General features: G+C 45.1%; 1 protein-coding gene across 1 annotated transcript in view; it reads right to left on the bottom strand.

Moving 5' to 3' along the window:
• Positions 1 to 311: 311 nt before the first annotated feature.
• The window catches only part of LOC135527299 (cysteinyl leukotriene receptor 1-like), a 78919-nt gene continuing 63025 nt past the window's right edge, over positions 312 to 16205 (bottom strand). The window contains exons 3-5 of the mRNA XM_064955887.1: positions 5406 to 5496; positions 1317 to 1502; positions 312 to 1079 (exon numbers count right to left, since the gene is read on the bottom strand). Of these exons, the coding sequence (XP_064811959.1) occupies positions 312 to 1079; positions 1317 to 1502; positions 5406 to 5486 (1035 nt within the window). The 5' untranslated portion in view covers positions 5487 to 5496. The remainder of the gene's footprint in view (positions 1080 to 1316; positions 1503 to 5405; positions 5497 to 16205) is intronic.

Genomic DNA, 16205 nt, shown 5'->3' on the forward strand with positions numbered 1-16205 from the left:
TCCCAGAAGAGTTGAGGTCAATATTGCAGCAAAGGGGTACCAACTCCATATGCATTGTGCATAGGGGCATTGTCATGCTGAAACAGGAAAAGGCCTTCCCCAAACTGTTGCCACAAAGTTGGAACTACAGAATTGTCTAGAATGTCATTGTATGCTGTAGCGTTAAGATTTCCCTTTACTAGAACTAATGGGCATAGCCCAAACCATGAAAAACAGAGCTTGACATTGTGCATCGTGATCTTAGGCTCGTGTGCCCCACTCACTCACTCACTCACTCACTCACTCACTCACTCACTCACTCACTCACTCACTCACTCAAAGCGTGTTCCCCTCCCTAACGGTGGCTGTGCCCCTGTCTCTGTGGCCGGTTGTCTCTGTGTCCTGCTAGTGGACCTGAATGTTGACAGGCGTCGTCTGAAGCCCTCTCCAGAGAAGAAGTAGAGCAAGGGGTCAAAGCAGGAGTTGGAGGCAGCCAGACAGAGTGTCACCACCACACTCTTCTGCATGTACACCAGCTCCGAACAGGAAGTGGCAGTCTGGGAGAGGAAGCTGAGGTGGACGGAGCGTTGGACGTGGTACGGCATGAAGCACAGCAGGAATGCTAGCATCACTATGACAATCATTCTGATGGCCTTAGACCCCGCCCCCTTCTGGCGCTGCGCAGTGTGTTGCCGTGACAGCAGAGCCCGGATAATCCCGGCATAGCACAGCAGGATGACCAAGAAAGGAAGCACGAAGCCCACGACCAATGAGAAGTAGTTGAGCATGATGAGCTTGCTAAGCCCGCCCCCTGTGCTGCGCTCTGGAGGCTCGAAGCACTTGGTCTTATTGGTGGCTGGGTCGAGGTGCTGACCAGTCATGAGGAAGGGGGAGGAGACAGTGCAGATGAACACCCAGATACAGACACACACCAGACGGGCGCGACGCTCTGAGACCAGGCGCAGGTTCTGCACGGGAAACACGATGGCGAGGAAGCGTGTGACGGACATGGCGGTCATGAAGAACACGCTGCAGTAGAGGTTCACGTAGAGGGCATAGGACGAAACCCTGCACAGGAAGTCTCCCAGGTTCCACTGACCCTGAGGGAGAGGGTCAAAAACAACAATAATCTATTTTAATAGCATCTCAAAGACCTGGATTCATTCAAAGGTGCTTTGTCGGCAATGTTCCTTTTAAAGGGAAATTTCTCCCGAAGTAAATTATCTGTAAAAGTCAAGTGAAATGCGCTTGTCGACAACTCAGCTTTGATTGAGTTCGTCCAAAACAATGTTACAGAGCACAACCCCCCAAAAAACAAGAAGTAGAAATAGTCCTACCTTATTGACGTAGTAGAGGACCCGTAGCGGCAGCGTGGAGACACACAGCAGGTCGGACACGGCCAGGTTCAACATGTAGATGTGGAACGCAGAACGCTGACGGAACGTTTTAACCAGAACCAACAGGGCGAAACCATTACCGGCCAGGCCGAACACTGTGATGATAGAGTACACCGTAGAGTACACCTGCAGAGACAAACACCTGGTTACAGACAGTAGAATGCACCTGTTAAAACATAGATACCTGGTTACAGACAGAGTACACCTGGTAACACACAGATACACCTAGTTACAGACAGAAAGTAGAATACACCTGGTTACAGACAGACAGTAGAAAACACCTGATAACACATGCAGTAGATACACCTGGTTACAGACAGAACGTAGAATGTGGCAGGGCTTGCAAACCATTGCAGATTACAAAGGGAAGCAAAGACGAGAGCTGCACAGTCACACAAGCCTACCAGACAAACTAAACTAGTTCTATGCTCGCTTCGAGGCATATAACACTGAAACATGCATGAGAGCACCAGCTGTTCCGGAAGACTGTGTGATCGCGATCTCTGCAGCCGATGTAAGACCTTTAACCTGTTAAATCTATGGGGGCGCTATTTCATTTTTGGATAAAAAGACGTGCCCGTTTTAAGCGCAATATTTTGTCACAGAAAGATGCTCGACTATGCATATAATTGATAGCTTTGGAAAGAAAACACTCTGACGTTTCCAGAACTGCAAAGATCTTGTCTATGAATGCCCCAGAACAGAAGCTACAGGCAAAACCAAGATGAAACTGCAACCAGGAAATGAGCAGGATTTTTGAGGCTCTGTTTTTCATTGTCTCCTTATTTTTTTAAATTTTCTAATTTTACCTTTATTTAACCAGGCAAGTCAGTTAAGAACAAATTCTTATTTTCAATGACGGCCTGGGAACAGTGGGTTAACTGCCTGTTCAGGGGCAGATTTGTACCTTGTCAGCTCGGGGTTTTGGACTTGCAACCTTTCGGTTACTAGTCCAACGCTCTAACCACTAGGCTACCCTGCCGACCACCATAGTCCCTGTGCCCAAAACACTAAGGTAACCTGCCTAAATGACTACCGACCCATAGCACTCACGTCTGTAGCCATAGCGCCCCCAAGTGCTTTGAAAGGCTGGTCACGGCTCACATCAACACCATTATCCCAGAAACCCTAGACCCACTCCAATTTGCATACCGCCCAAACAGATCCACAGATAATGCAATCTCTATTGCACTCAACACTGCCCTTTCCCACCTGGACAAAAGGAACACCTACGTGAGAATGCTATGCATTGACTAAAGCTCAGCGTTCAACACCATAGTGCCCTCAAAGCTCATCAATAAGCTAAGGACCTTGGAACTAAACACCTCCCTCTGCAACTGGGATCCTGGACTTCCTGATGGGCCGCCCCCAGGTGGTAAGGGTAGGTAACAACACATCCGCCACGCTGATCCTCAACATAGGGGCCCTTCAGGGGTGCATGCTGTGTCCCTTCCTGTACTCCCTGTTCACTCATGACTGCACAGCCAGGCATGACTCCAACAAAATCATTAAGTTTGCCGATGAGACAACAGTGGTAGGCCTGATCACCGACAACAACGAGTCAGTCTATAGGGAGGTCAGAGACCTGGCCGTGTGGTGCCAGGACAATAACCTCTCCCTCAACTTGATCAAGACGAAGAAGATGATTGTGGACTACAGGAAAAAGAGAATTGAGCACACCCCCATTCTCATCGACTGGGCTGTAGTGGAGCAGGTTGAGAGCTTCAAGTTCCTTGGTGTCCACATCACCAACAAACTAACATTCTTTAAAAAATATACATTTATTTTTATTTAACCTTTATTTAACCAGGTAGGCTAGTTGAGAAAAGTTATCATTTGCAACTGTGACCTGGCCAAGATAAAGCAAAGCAGTGTGACACAGACAACAACACAGAGTTACACATGTAGTAAACAATAAACAAGCCAATAACGCAATAAACAAGTCAATGACACAGTAGAAAAAATAAAGTCTATATACAGTGTGTGCAAAAGGCAATAAATAGGTAGGCAATAAATAGGCCATAGGAGCAAATAATTACAATTTAGCAGATTAACACTGGAGTGGTAAATGAGCAGATGATGAAGTGCAGGTAGAGATACTGGTGTGCAAAAGAGCAGAAAAGTAAATGAAACAAAAACAGTATGGGGATGAGGTAGGTAAATTGGGTGGGCTATTTACAGATGGACTATATACAGCTGCAGCGATCGGTTAGCTGCTCAGATAGTTGATGTTTAAAGTTGGTGAGGGAAATAAAAGTCTCCAACTTCAGCAATTTTTGCAATTCGTTCCAGTCAATGGCAGCAGAGAACTGGAAGGAAAGGCGGTCAAATGGGGTGTTGGCTTTGGGGATGATCAGTGAGATATACCTGCTGGAACGTGTGCTACGGGTTTCCTTCACTCTGCGGTCCAACTTATCCCAAACCATTTCAATTGGGTTGAGGTCGGGTAATTGTGGAGGAAAGGTCATCTGATACAGCACTCCATCACTCTCCTTCTTGGTCAAATAGCCTTTTTATTTATTTTTTATTTTTATTTCACCTTTGTTTAATCAGGTAGGCTAGTTGAGAACAAGTTCTCATTTGTAACTGTGACACTCGCCAAGATAAAACAGAGCAGTGTGAACAGACAACAACACAGAGTTACACAGAGTTCTCAACTAGCCTACCTGGTTAAATAAAGGTGAAGTTAAAAAATAAAAACAAATAAAATGCATACAAAGCTCTGCATTTGGAAAATCTGTCTATAGCTCTATACTCCTTATTCCCGCTCACAACCAAAGACTCAAACAGGAAGTTCCAGTGACGTGCACAATAAGGAAGTAATCTGAATACGCGGATGCTAAGCTACAGGACTGTTTCGCTAGCACAGACTCTTCCTGGTGTCCAGCAAAATTAAAGTAGTTTTTCCAAAACATTACAGTACATTCACAGATTTCATAACACACTGTGTGTCCTCAGGCTCCTACTCCACCACTACCACATATCTACACAACAAAATCTGTGTGTACATGTGTGTATAGTGCATATGTTATCGTGTGTGTGTATACATATGTCTGTGCCTACGTTTGTGTTTCTTCACAGTCCCTGCTGTTCAGAAGGTATTTGTATCTGTTTTTTAAAATCTGATTCTACTGCTTGCATCAGTTATTTGATGTGGAATAGAGTTCCATGTAGTCATGGCTCTTTGTAGTACTGTGGAATAGAGTTCCATGTAGTCATGGCAATATGTAGTACTCTGCACCTCCCATAGTCTGTTCTGGACTTGTGGACTGTGAAGAGACCTCTGGTGACATGTCTTGTGGGGTATGCATGGGTGTCCAAGCTGTACGCCAGCAGCTTAAACAGACAGCTTGGTGCATTCAACATGTCAATACCTCTCATAAATACAAGTAGTGATGAAGTCAATCTCCTCCACTTTGAGCCAGGAGAGATTGACATGCATATTATTAATATTAGCTCTCTGTGTACATCCAAGGGCCAGCCGTGCTGCCCTGTTCTGAACCAGGCGTGCTGCCCTGTTCTGAGCAAATTGCAGTTTTCCTAAGTCCCTCTTTGAGCACACGACTGAACAGTAGTCCAGGTGAGACAAAACTAGGGCCTATGGACCTACCTTGTTGATTGTGCTGTTAAGAAGGTAGAGCAATGCTTTTTTATGGACAGACTTCTCCCCATTTTAGCTACTGTTGTATCAACATGTTTTGACCATGACAGTTTACAATCCAGGGTTGATCCAGGGTTACTTCAAACATGTTACCTGTTGAAATTGCTGTACAATATGATTTTGTTGCCATTTGATGCACATTCAGATGTCATAAATCAGCACTGCAGAGCTTTCCCTGTACTATGCCGTGCCTTGACTGTAACACACTGCTTCTGTTAGATACCACTAACCAATCAATCTCTCTCATTGCACAGCTTTCCCATAGCATAGAAGTATATAAATGAGTGGGCATCCACCCTTTGCGTGATGCATGGACGAAAGGGGGAGCGGGGGGGCAGACAGGCAGGCAGAAAGACAGATATGGTTACCTGGTTACGGAAGTCATCGATCGACAGACAGTTGGTAGTGTTGTCCCTCAGAGTCACGTTGTCAAACTCCGCTAGATGCATGTCTGCATGTCTGGAACACACAGACAGACAGTATAAAAAGAGAGGAAGACAGACAGACAGTATAAAAAGAGAGGAAAACAGCCAGACAGTATGAGAAGAGAAGAAAACACGTTTCTACAGAGTTCAGGTACGCCTCTGCACTACATGAAAGAAAACACTTTTCTACAGAGTTCAGGTATGCCTTTGCATGAAAGAAAATAACGTTGGAGGAGTTTTCAACAACAATGACAGGAATCCCATACTAGGGCAGAACCAGGAAGCCTTCAAGTACTACAGTAATACAGAGTAGTTTTATGTTTGCTTTGATGGCAACCTACAAAACATGTGTTATCTAAGCTTTGTTTGTCGCAAAGCTTTGCTGTTTATGAAGCAGATACTAATCTGATAATTTTCTGTTGATGTTCCGTCAGTTCTCAGGAGAAGAGATTCCACAGAACACCAACAGAGCCCTCCACATTGTTACAAAATTTTAGAGGCACTCAGCGATGCGGTTATGGAGCTTGATTTAGCCTCAGCATGACTCCGGGGCCTTCGCAATTGCGTCACACAATCCACACGTAGCCACTGAACCTACGCTCCGGGATAAAGCATAAATTGAATTTAACTCTCCCTGAATATCACAGAACACCCTAACCCTCCCTGCTGCAGACAATAAGATAACAGCTATTGGGTCAGGACTGTTATGTTCTGTCAGTACCAGCTATTGGTTCAGAACTGTTATGTTCTGTCAATATCAGTTATTGGGCCAGGACTGTTCTGTCAGTACCAGCTATTGGGTCAGGACTGTTCTCACAGTACCAGCATTTGGGTCAGAACTGTATGTTCTGTCAGTACCAGCTATTGGTTAGGACTGTTCTGACAGTACCAGCTATTGGTTCAGGACTGTTCTGACAGTACCAGCTATTGGGTCAGGACTGTTCTGACAGTACCAGTTATTGGGTCGGGACTGTTCTGACAGTACCAGTTATTGGATCGTGACTGTTCTGACAGTACCAGTTATTGGGTCGGGACTGTTCTGTCAGTACCAGCTATTGGGTCGGGACTGTTCTGTCAGTACCAGCTATTGGTTCAGGACTGTTCTGTCAGTACCAGCTATTGGTTCAGGACTGTTCTGTCAGTACCAGCTATTGGTTCAGGACTGTTCTGACAGTACAAGGTATTGGGTCGGGACTGTTCTGACAGTACAAGGTATTGGGTCGGGACTGTTCTGACAGTACCAGCTATTGGTTCAGGACTGTTCTGACAGTACCAGCTACTGGTTAAGGACTGTTCTGACAGTACCAGCTACTGGTTAAGGACTGTTCTGACAGTACCAGCTATTGGGTCAGGACTGTTCTGACAGTACCAGCTATTGGGTCAGGACTGTTCTGTCAGTACCAGCTGAAAAACATCCTGCTAGTAGCTATGTCAAACACATCACTTCACTTTTCAATCGATTTCACCTCTAAGATTACAGTTAAGCTTGTCAGTAACTGGCTGGGAAATATAAGACACTGACAAACATCCTGTTTGTGTGTGTGTGCGCCCATGCGTGTGTGTCTAATATGTGTATGAACATGACGTCTCGTGACTGAAGTTTCTGCCAAAAAGGTTACCAAGTGAAGTTATGCAAATATCCAGCAGGTCAGAGAAGTGAAAGTGTTTCAAGTATTTAGATCTGCACCCTATCCCCAGCAGCACACCACCCTACATCCCACTGCTGGCTTGGTCCTGGTCAGTCTTATTGAGAATTGTCCAGACCATGTATGTTAATTATTAATTGCAGAAGAGCTAGTAAGATGGGTGCACTCTATATGTGCTCTGGGTCATTAGACACCATTAGACATGCACCTGTCTGGGGTGTGGACACAACTGGGTATTCCTGTAACGGTGTTATGGCCTAATTTGGACTGTTGCTATGGTCCTACATGCATGAAGCTGTCTTAAGGCGAGTACATGTCTGTATTTTTGTGGCTCTACAGTTTCTAATATGAAACCAAACTAAAATGAATGCAAGGCAATACGATAACGGTGGCTAAATGCCAGAGGGGAGGAGTCATTAAGAGGAGTTACTATTGGTGTGACGTAACGAGGAAAAATGTATAACAAGTACGTGCCAAGACTGAACCAGCTCGACTTTTATTATGCTGTAATAAAAGTCTATTTGAATCTGAGAAATATGATTGACTATATATTTCCACCACAGTCTCCAGATGGGAGACCAGATGCTGCTGGTAGTGGTATTGGAGGGCCAGTCTCTTGATGGGAAACCAGATGCTGCTGGTAGTGGTGTTGGAGGGCCAGTCTCTAGATGGGAATCCAGATGCTGCTGGTAGTGGTGTTGGAGGGCCAGTCTCTAGATGGGAGACCAGAAGCTGCTAGAAGTGGTGTTGGAGCGCCAATTTTTAGATGAGAGACCAGAAGCTTCTGGAAGTGGTGTTGGAGGGCCAGTAGGAGGTACTAGTTCTGGTCTAAAGTAACATATCCTAGGGCAGTGATTGGGGACATTGCCCTGTGTAGGGTGCAGTCTTCCGGTTGGGACGTTAAGCGGTTGTCCTGACTCTCTGTGGTCACTAAAGATCCCATGGCACTTATTGTAAGAGTAGAGGCGTTAACCCTGGTGTACTGGCTAAATTCCCAAACTGGCCCGCATACGATCATGGCTACCTAATCATCACCAGCTTACAACTGTCTCATTCATTATCCCTCCTCTCCCCTGTAAATATTCACGAAGTCGTTGCAGCAAAAGTGCAGATGAAGTGCAGGTCTTTTAACGAGGGTTCATAGGGACTATATGTTAGCTGTAGTCTACAACATAATAACATAATAAGATAATAAGACAAATATTTTAAAAACTTGTAGAAAGTGTACTGAGTTACAATGTTAGCTGTAGTCCAGAACACTGGTAGTTTAACTACAATGTCAGTTGTAGTCAAGTACACTGGTCCTCCTGGAAGTTTAACTTCAATGTTAGCTGTAGTCCAGAACACTGGTACTCCTGGTAGTTTAACTACAATGTTAGCTGGAGGCCTGACCACTGGTGCTCCTGGTAGTTTAACTGCGATGTTAGCTGTAGTCAAGAACACTGGTACTCCTGGGAGTTTAACTACAATGTTAGCTGTAGTCCAGAACACTGGTAGTTTAACCACAACGTTAGCAGTAGTGAAGAACACTGGTCCCTCTGGAAGTTTAACTACAATGTTAGCTTGAGGCCAGACCACTGGTCCTCCTGGTAGTTTAATTACAATGTTAGCTGGAGGCCTGGCCACTTGTGCTCCTGGTAGTTTAACTACAATGTTAGCTGTAGTCAAGAACACTGGTCCTCCTGGAAGTTTAACTAGAATGTTAACTGTAGTCCAGAACACTGGTCCTCCTGGTAGTTCAACTACAATGTTAGCTGTAGTCCAGAACACTGGTAGTTTAACTACAATGTAAGCTCTAGTGAAGAACACTGGTCCTCCTGGAAGTTTGACTACAATGTTCGCTGTAGGCCAGAACACTGGTCCTCCTGGTAGTTTAACTACAATGTTAGCTGGAGGCCAGACCACTGGTCCTCCTGGTAGTTTAACTACGATGTTAGCAGTAGTCCAGAACACTGGTCCTCCTGGTAGTTTAACTACAATGTTAGCTGGAGGCCAGACCACTGGTGCTCCTGGTAGTTTAACTACAATGTTCGCTGTAGGCCAGAACACTGGCCTTCCTGGTAGTGTATCAACAATGTTAGCTGAAGTCCAGAACACTGGTCCTCCTGGTAGTTTAACTACAATGTTAGCTGTTGTCCAGAACACTGGTCCCAATGGTAGTTTAACTACAATGTTAGCTGGAGTTTAACTACAATGTTAGCTGGAGGCCAGACCACTGGTGGTCCTGGTAGTTTAACTACAATGTTCGCTGTAGTCCAGAACACTGGCCTTCCTGGTAGTTTATCTACAATGTTAGCTGAAGTCCAGAACACTGGTCCTCCTGGTAGTTTAACTATAATATTAGCTGTAGTCCAGAACACTGGTCCCGCTGGTAGTTTAACTACAATGTTAGCTGAAGGCCAGACCACTGGTGCTCCTGGTAGTTCAACTACAACGTTAGCTGTAGTGACAAACACTGGTCCTCCTGGAAGTTTAACTACAATGTTAGCTGTAGTCCAGAACACTGGTCCTCCTGGCAGTTTAACTACAATGTTAGCTGGAGGCCAGCCCACTGGTGCTCCTGGTAGTTTAACTACAACGTTAGCTATAGTCCAGAACACTGGTCCTCCTGGTAGTTTAACTACAATGTTAGCTGTAGTCCAGAACACTGGTCCTCCTGGTAGTTTAACTACAATGTTAGCTGTAGGCCAGAACACAGTTAGTATAACTACAATGTTCGCTGGAGGCCAGACCACTGGTCCTCCTGGAGTTTAACTACAATGTCAGCTGTAGGCCAGAACGCTGGTCCTCCTGGTAGTTTACCTACAATGTTAGCTGTAGGCCAGAACACTCGTAGTTTAACTACAATGTTAGCTGTAGTCCAGAACACTGGTCCCGCTGGTAGTTTAACTACAATGTTAGCTACAATGTGCTGTAGTGAAGAACACTGGTCCTCCTGGAAGTTTAACTACAATGTTAGCTGTAGGCCAGAACACTGGTCCTCCTGGAAGTTTAACTACAATGTTAGCTGTAGGCCAGAACACTGGTCCTCCTGGTAGTTTAACTACGATGTTAGCTGGAGGCCAGACCACTGGTGGTCCTGGCAGTTTAACTACAATGTTTGCTGTAGGCCAGAACACTGGTAGTTTCACTTCAACGTTAGCTGTAGTGAAGAACACTGGTCCTCCTGGAAGTTTAACTACAATGTTAGCTGGAGGCCAGAACACTGGTCCCGCTGGTAGTTTAACTACAATGTTAGCTGGTCCTCCTGGTTGTTTAACTACAATGTTAGCTGTAGTCCAGAACACTGGTCCTCCTGGTAGTTTAACTACAATGTTAGCTGTAGTCCAGAACAATGGTCCTCCTGGTAGTTTAACTACAATGTTAGCTGTAGGCCAGAACACTGGTAGTTTAACTACAATGTTAGCTGTAGTGAAGAACACTGGTCCTCCTGGAAGTTTAACTACAATGTTAGCTGTAGGCCAGAACACTGGTCCTCCTGGTAGTTTAACTACGATGTTAGCTGTAGGCCAGAACACTGGTCCTCCTGGTAGTTTAACTACAATGTTAGCTGGAGGCCAGACCACTGGTGCTCCTGGTTGTTTAACTACAATGTTAGCTGTAGTCCAGAACACTGGTCCCGCTGGTAGTTTAACTACAATGTTAGCTGGAGGCCAGAACACTGGTAGTTTAACTACAATGTTAGCTGTAGGCCAGAACACTGGTCCTCCTGGTAGTTTAACTACAATGTTAGCTGTAGTCCAGAACACTGGTCCTCCTGGTAGTTTAACTACAATGTTAGCTGTAGTCCAGAACACTGGTCCCGCTGGTAGTTTAACTACAATGTTAGCTGTTGTCCAGAACACTGGTCCTCCTGGTAGTTTAACTACAATGTTAGCTGTAGTCCAGAACACTGGTCCTCCTGGTAGTTTAACTATAATGTTAGCTGTTGTCCAGAACACTGGTGCTCCTGGTAGTTTAACTACAATGTTAGCTATAGTCCAGAACACTGGTCCTCCTGGTAGTTTAACTACAATGTTAGCTGTATGCCAGAACACTGGTCCTCCTGGTAGTTTATCTACGATGTTCGCTGGAGGCCAGAACACTGGTCCTCCTGGTAGTTTAACTACAATGTTAGCTGTAGTCCAGAACACTGGTCCTCCTGGTAGTTTAACTACAATGTTAGCTGTAGTCCAGAACACTGGTCCTCCTGGTAGTTTAACTACAATGTTAGCTGTAGGCCAGAACACTGGTCCTCCTGGTAGTTTAACTACAATGTTAGCTGTAGTCCAGAACACTGGTGCTCCTGGTAGTTTAACTACAATGTTAGCTATAGTCCAGAACACTGGTCCTCCTGGTAGTTTAACTACAATGTTAGCTGTAGGCCAGAACACTGGTCCTCCTGGTAGTTTAACTACAATGTTAGCTGTAGTCCAGAACACTGGTCCTCCTGGTAGTTTAACTACAATGTTAGCTGTAGTCCAGAACACTGGTCCTCCTGGAAGTTTAACTACAATGTTAGCTGTAGTCCAGAACGCTGGTCCTCCTGGTAGTTTAACTACAATGTTAGCTGTAGGCCAGAACACTCGTAGTTTAACTACAATGTAAGCTGTAGTGAAGAACACTGGTCCTCCTGGAAGTTTAACTACCATGTTAGCTGTAGGCCAGAACACTGGTCCTCCTGGTAGTTTAACTACGATGTTAGCTGTAGGCCAGAACACTGGTCCTCCTGGTAGTTTAACTACAATGTTAGCTGTAGTGAAGAACACTGGTCCTCCTGGTAGTTTAACTACAATGTTAGCTGGAGGCCAGACCACTGGTGCTCCTGGTTGTTTAACTACAATGTTAGCTGTAGTCCAGAACACTGGTCCTCTGGTAGTTTAACTACAATGTTAGCTGTAGGCCAGAACACTGGTAACTGGTAAGCTCCTGGTCCTCCTGTTTAACTACAATGTTAGCTGTAGGCCAGAACACTGGTCCTCCTGGAAGTTTAACTACGATGTTAGCTGGAGGCCAGAACACTGGTCCTCCTGGTAGTTTAACTACAATGTTAGGTGTAGTCCAGAACACTGGTCCTCCTGGTAGATTAACTATAATGTTAGCTGTAGTCCAGAACACTGGACACTCCTGGTAGTTTAACTACAATGTTAGCTGTAGTCCAGAACACTGGTCCTCCTGGTAGTTTAACTACAATGTTAGCTGTAGTGGTGCAGACTACAATGTGGTGCTCCTGGTTGTTTAACTACAATGTTAGCTGTAGTCCAGAACACTGGTCCTCCTGGTTGTTTAACTACAATGTTAGCTGTAGGCCAGAACAATGGTCCTCCTGGTAGTTTAACTACAATGTTAGCTGTAGGCCAGAACACTGGTCCCAATGGTAGTTTAACTATAATATTAGATGTAGTCCAGAACACTGGTCCCGCTGGTAGTTTAACTACAATGTTAGCTGTTGTCCAGAACACTGGTCCTCCTGGTAGTTTAACTACAATGTTAGCTGTAGTCCAGAACACTGGTCCTCCTGGTAGTTTAACTATAATGTTAGCTGTTGTCCAGAACACTGGTGCTCCTGGTAGTTTAACTACAATGTTAGCTATAGTCCAGAACACTGGTCCTCCTGGTAGTTTAACTACAATGTTAGCTGGAGGCCAGACCACTGGTGCTCCTGGTAGTTTAACTACAATGTTAGCTGTAGTCCAGAACACTGGTCCCGCTGGTAGTTTAACTACAATGTTAGCTGGAGGCCAGACAACTGGTGCTCCTGGTTGTTTAACTACAATGTTAGCTGTAGGCCAGAACAATGGTCCTCCTGGTAGTTTAACTACAATGTTAGCTGGAGGCCAGACCACTGGTGCTCCTGGTAGTTTAACTACAATGTTAGCTGTTGTCCAGAACACTGGTCCCAATGGTAGTTTAACTACAATGTTAGCTGGAGGCCAGACCACTGGTCCTCCTGGTAGTTTAACTACAATGTTAGCTGTTGTCCAGAACACTGGTCCCAATGGTAGTTTAACTACAATGTTAGCTGGAGGCCAGACCACTGGTGCTCCTGGTAGTTTAACTACAATGTTCGCTGTAGGCCAGAACACTGGCCTTCCTGGTAGTGTATCAACAATGTTAGCTGAAGTCCAGAACACTGGTCCTCCTGGTAGTTTAACTGCAATGTTAGCTGTTGTCCAGAACACTGGTCCAATGGTAGTTTAACTACAATGTTAGCTGGAGGCCAGACCACTGGTGCTTCTGGTAGTTTAACTACAATGTTCGCTGTAGGCCAGAACACTGGCCTTCCTGGTAGTTTATCTACAATGTTAGCTGTAGTCCAGAACACTGGTCCTCCTGGTAGTTTAACTATAATATTAGCTGTAGTCCAGAACACTGGTCCCGCTGGTAGTTTAACTACAATGTTAGCTGAAGGCCAGACCACTGGTGCTCCTGGTAGTTCAACTACAACGTTAGCTGTAGTGACAAACACTGGTCCTCCTGGAAGTTTAACTACAATGTTAGCTGTAGTCCAGAACACTGGTCCTCCTGGCAGTTTAACTACAATGTTAGCTGGAGGCCATCCCACTGGTGCTCCTTGTAGTTTAACTACAACGTTAGTAATAGTCCAGAACACTGGTCCTCCTGGTAGTTTAACTACAATGTTAGCTGTATGACAGAACACTGGTCCCGCTGGTAGTTTAACTACAATGTTACCTGGAGGCCAGACAACTGGTGCTCCTGGTTGTTTAACTACAATGTTAGCTGTAGGCCAGAACAATGGTCCTCCTGGTAGTTTAACTACAGTGTTAGCTGGAGGCCAGACCACTGGTGCTCCTGGTAGTTTAACTACAATGTTAGCTCTTGTCCAGAACACTGGTCCCAATGGTAGTTTAACTACAATGTTAGCTGGAGGCCAGACCACTGGTCCTCCTGGTAGTTTAACTACAATGTTAGCTGTTGTCCAGAACACTGGTCCCAATGGTAGTTTAACTACAATGTTAGCTGGAGGCCAGACCACTGGTGCTCCTGGTAGTTTAACTACAATGTTCGCTGTAGGCCAGAACACTGGCCTTCCTGGTAGTGTATCAACAATGTTAGCTGAAGTCCAGAACACTGGTCCTCCTGGTAGTTTAACTACAATGTTAGCTGTTGTCCAGAACACTGGTCCCAATGGTAGTTTAACTACAATGTTAGCTGGAGGCCAGACCACTGGTGCTTCTGGTAGTTTAACTACAATGTTCGCTGTAGGCCAGAACACTGGCCTTCCTGGTAGTTTATCTACAATGTTAGCTGTAGTCCAGAACACTGGTCCTCCTGGTAGTTTAACTATAATATTAGCTGTAGTCCAGAACACTGGTCCCGCTGGTAGTTTAACTACAATCTTAGCTGAAGGCCAGACCACTGGTGCTCCTGGTAGTTCAACTACAACGTTAGCTGTAGTGACAAACACTGGTCCTCCTGGAAGTTTAACTACAATGTTAGCTGTAGTCCAGAACACTGGTCCTCCTGGCAGTTTAACTACAATGTTAGCTGGAGGCCATCCCACTGGTGCTCCTTGTAGTTTAACTACAACGTTAGTAATAGTCCAGAACACTGGTCCTCCTGGTAGTTTAACTACAATGTTAGCTGTATGACAGAACACTGGTCCTCCTGGTAGTTTAACTACAATGTTCGCTGTAGGCTAGACCACTGGTCCTCCTGGAGTTTAACTACAATGTCAGCTGTAGGCCAGAACACAGTTAGTATAACTACAATGTAAGCTGTAGTGAACAACACTCGTCCTCCTGGAAGTTTAACTACAATGTTAGCTGTAGTCCAGAACGCTGGTCCTCCTGGTAGTTTAACTACAATGTTAGCTGTAGGCCAGAACACTCGTAGTTTAACTACAATGTAAGCTGTAGTGAAGAACACTGGTCCTCCTGGAAGTTTAACCACAATGTTAGCTGTAGTCCAGAACACTGGTCCCGCTGGTAGTTTAACTACAATGTTAGCTGGAGGCCAGACAACTGGTGCTCCTGGTTGTTTAACTACAATGTTAGCTGTAGGCCAGAACAATGGTCCTCCTGGTAGTTTAACTACAATGTTAGCTGTAGGCCAGAACACTGGTCCCAATGGTAGTTTAACTATAATGTTAGCTGTAGTCCAGAACACTGGTCCTCCTGGTAGTTTAACTACAATGTTAGCTGTAGTCAGAACACTGGTTCCTGGTAGTTTAACTATAATGTTAGCTGTTGTCCAGAACACTGGTGCTCCTGGTAGTTTAACTACAATGTTAGCTATAGTCCAGAACACTGGTCCTCCTGGTAGTTTAACTACAATGTTAGCTGTAGGCCAGAACACTGGTCCTCCTGGTAGTTTATCTACAATGTTAGCTGGAGGCCAGAACACTGGTCCTCCTGGTAGTTTAACTACAATGTTAGCTGTGGTAGTTTAACTACAATGTTAGCTGTAGTGAAGAACACTGGTCCTCCTGGTAGTTTAACTTCAACGTTAGCTGTAGTGAAGAACACTGGTCCTCCTGGTAGTTTAACTACAATGTTAGCTGGAGGCCAGACAACTGGTGCTCCTGGTTGTTTAACTACAATGTTAGCTGTAGGCCAGAACAATGGTCCTCCTGGTAGTTTAACTACAATGTTAGCTGTAGGCCAGAACACTGGTCCTCCTGGTAGTTTAACTACAATGTTAGCTGTAGGCCAGAACACTGGTCCTCCTGGTAGTTTAACTACAATGTTAGCTGTAGTCCAGAACAATGGTCCTCCTGGTAGTTTAACTACAATGTTAGCTGTAGGCCAGAACACTGGTCCCAATGGTAGTTTAACTATAATGTTAGCTGTAGTCCAGAACACTGGTGCTCCTGGTAGTTTAACTACAATGTTAGCTGGAGGCCAGACCACTGGTGCTCCTGGTAGTTTAACTACAATGTTCGCTGGAGGCCAGACCACTGGTCCTCCTGGTAGTTCAACTACAATGTTAGCTGTAGTCCAGAACACTGGTCCCGCTGGTAGTTTAACTACAATGTTAGCTGGTCCTCCTGGTAGTTTAACTACAATGTTAGCTGTAGTCCAGAACACTGGTCCTCCTGGTAGTTTAACTATAATGTTAGCTGTTGTCCAGAACACTGGTGCTCCTGGTAGTTTAA

This window comes from Oncorhynchus masou, chromosome 32, assembly GCF_036934945.1.
Source record: "Oncorhynchus masou masou isolate Uvic2021 chromosome 32, UVic_Omas_1.1, whole genome shotgun sequence".
Taxonomy (NCBI): Eukaryota; Metazoa; Chordata; class Actinopteri; order Salmoniformes; family Salmonidae; genus Oncorhynchus; species Oncorhynchus masou.